The sequence below is a fragment of the Musca vetustissima genome, unplaced genomic scaffold (genome assembly GCF_032173495.1).
Source record: "Musca vetustissima isolate MV318-11 ecotype Yass unplaced genomic scaffold, APGP_CSIRO_Mvet_v1 utg11920, whole genome shotgun sequence".
Taxonomy (NCBI): domain Eukaryota; kingdom Metazoa; phylum Arthropoda; class Insecta; order Diptera; family Muscidae; genus Musca; species Musca vetustissima.
Genome location: NW_026883624.1, coordinates 1,529 through 4,221, shown reverse-complemented (window position 1 = coordinate 4,221; position 2,693 = coordinate 1,529). Strand labels below are relative to the sequence as shown.

The following is a 2,693-nucleotide window of genomic DNA, read 5'->3' as shown; positions in this document are numbered from 1 at the left end:
GTACAATCTGTCATCAGTTTCTAGGTCATTTTTGTATAGAAAAAAATTCGGGGCTGCCCCACAACATATACCAATATTAATAATTTTTGGTAGAGAGAATCCAATGAGAATTCAAAATAGTAAACTGTGAACTGTGTCCGAGCTACTCAAAATACCCATATTGTTATAGGGGGCTACCATGAAACTTGAATCGAATCGACATCGAATTTTTTTCCGATCAAGAATACCGTGGTCTCAGGTGAATATTTGGAGGTGTTGCAACGATAATTATAACTAAAATATATTGAAAAAATTACCATTTTAGGTCAAAGTTGTTACACCTTGCTGCGGCATATCCGATGCCGTAGTTGCACCTTGTATACTGGAGACTTGAGGTACATATACTGGAGCCGATTGTACACTGCTTGCAGCGACCTCAGAAACATATGGCATATTATTCATTTGAGGCATATACACTGGTCCAGGTTGTACGCTGCTGGTAGGTTGTTCCGATGCAACACTTTGTTGCGCCACTGTGGCCATATTGGGTACATAGACTGGTGTTGATTGGCCGGACATCACTGGCATAGGTCCTGCAGGATTTTGTTGTCCCTCACTTGGATTATTATTAGGTACATACACAGGAGCGGATTGGCCGGACATCATTGGCACAGTTCCTGTGGGATTTTCTTGGACCACACTTGGATTTTTTGGCATATATACCGGAGCAGATTGGGCTGGCATCATTGGCATAATTGCGGGATTATTTTGTTGTCCCACACTTGGCATATTTGTTCCTAAACCTGGTGCTATTGCTGATTGCACAGACATCATTGGTCCATTTGAGGGTAGAGATGTTGGTTCCGAGTTTAATGGTGTCATTGGAACATTGGCTCCTTCCGGTATAAATGGTCTTTGAGCAGATGGCATTGGTGTGGAACCTGGAGCAGGTGGTGGTGCGGGATAACAAACCTTCTGTTCAGTTTCAAGCATTTTCATGGGATCTTGAGGATCAGGTTGAGGTACCTTAACCGGAACACATACAACACCATAGGGAGCGGCATTTGGATTTAGGGGACCATCGGCTAGCAGACCATTGTCAGGGGTAGCTGTGGTACTGGAGGTGTTATTACCTCTTTGTTGTTCCTGTTGTTTGCGGCGATTTCTACGGCGAATGGCTTGGGCAATTTGGCGACCCAGAACTCTGCCCTCCTCTGGGGGAAGAAAGGAGAATGAAAATAAAAATAAAATATTGAAATGATTTCCTTAAAAAAATATGCTTACCATAAGCCACATCATCATATGAGGGTGCCCGCTGGACATAAATTACCCCAGCGGTGGGATAGCTGCCACCCGCTGGCACAAACAGCGCCCTTGGTGGCAAGGGGTTGTGATGCTGATATCCTGCACCATGCATATGATTTACAGCCCCATGACTGGGATAATTTTGTGTTGGATGTGCTGGTTCCTGCGTGGGATAACTATGAGCTGGATGATTTTTAACACCATGATGTCCCGACTGCCCCATCATCGGACTATTATGATGTGGGTGATTGTGGATCGGTTTTATTTCCTCATTTGGTTCCATTCCTTCCGACTCCTGATTCTTATGATGACTATGTATGGGATGATTTTTAATTGGTGGTGCATGGGTGGGAGTACTTTGGCTAGGATGATTTGGTTTGGCATGACCATGATTGGTGGGAGATTTATTCGGATGATTATTTACGCCATTACCCGGATGTGGCTTATTTATATGATGATGACCGCTTGGGCGATTTTGTTCGCCATTCTCATTACCATTTCCTGATTGGCTAGGATGTTTGTGTGCAGGATGTTTATTACCGGGTATACTTTGTCCCGGATGATTTGTTCCTGGAGGTGGATTTTCTCCGCTTGGTGGCTGATGGTGGGGGTGATTTGGTTTGGAAGGTTTATTTTCTGGCGGATTATCATTATTGCCACCTGAAGAGGGTTTTTTGTGTCCAGTCTGCGTGGTATGGGGTTTCTTGTGAGTAGTACCACTTCCACTTCCGGTACTGCTTCCGCTGGTATGGGGTTTCTTGTGAGTAGTACCACTTCCACTTCCGGTACTGCTTCCGCTACTGGTTTTGTGTCCACTGGAAGTTTTATTTTTGTGACGTCGTTTAGTTTTGGCTTCCACATTCGGTATCATGCTGGCCATCACAATGCATACGATTAGTGCTATGCACCATAGCTTAAGACTTCGTCTCGGAGTCATTGTGTGGGACTAAATTTGTGGCTAGAAAGATGTATGGAAATAATTGTAAATTTTTCCTTTTTTTTGGGTAACGCGATTTGGCAGAAGTAAAAGGTCAGTTGCATCAGCTTTCAGAAGGTATTTAGAAAAATATATTCATGGAGTTTTAACAACTTTTTTCTTTTTTATGTAATAATAATAATTGGAATCGCTGATTTCTAAATTAATATAAAATCAGTGAGCGGAGCAGTATAGTCGGACGGGGCCGACCATGTGATACCCTACACAACTTCCACGAAACTATAACTTTCTGTGATTCTATATTATGAGCTTGGGCAATATTTCGCGATATTTGCACCCTCTTGTGCGACTAGAGGTCAACAAATATTACAAATATTCAGTACAGCCCTTCTAATCACTTGTCCAGATCCCCTTCACCGTGCATTGTGCTGTGATGATCGGCTTTCAATTTTGGCCTATAGATCGACTCGAA

The 2,693-nt window shown here is 43.1% G+C and overlaps 1 protein-coding gene across 1 annotated transcript; it reads right to left on the bottom strand.

The window, feature by feature from the left end:
- Positions 1–300: 300 nt before the first annotated feature.
- Positions 301–2,221, bottom strand: LOC133330544 (uncharacterized). Its single transcript, XM_061538980.1, has 2 exons — positions 1,264–2,221; positions 301–1,193 (listed from the first exon to the last, which is right to left on the bottom strand). Exons 1-2 carry the CDS (start codon positions 2,219–2,221, stop codon positions 301–303), a joined length of 1,851 nt encoding a protein of 616 aa, XP_061394964.1.
- Between the last annotated feature and the right edge of the window lie 472 nt (positions 2,222–2,693).

Bases quoted from the DNA above. Each gene is read 5' to 3' on its own strand.
- LOC133330544 (XM_061538980.1), bottom strand. From the start codon at position 2,221: ATGACTCCGAGACGAAGTCTTAAGCTATGGTGCATAGCACTAATCGTA. The intron at 1,194-1,263 runs GTAAGCATATTT...TTCTTCCCCCAG, and splicing joins ATATGATGATGTGGCTTATG to AGGAGGGCAGAGTTCTGGGT.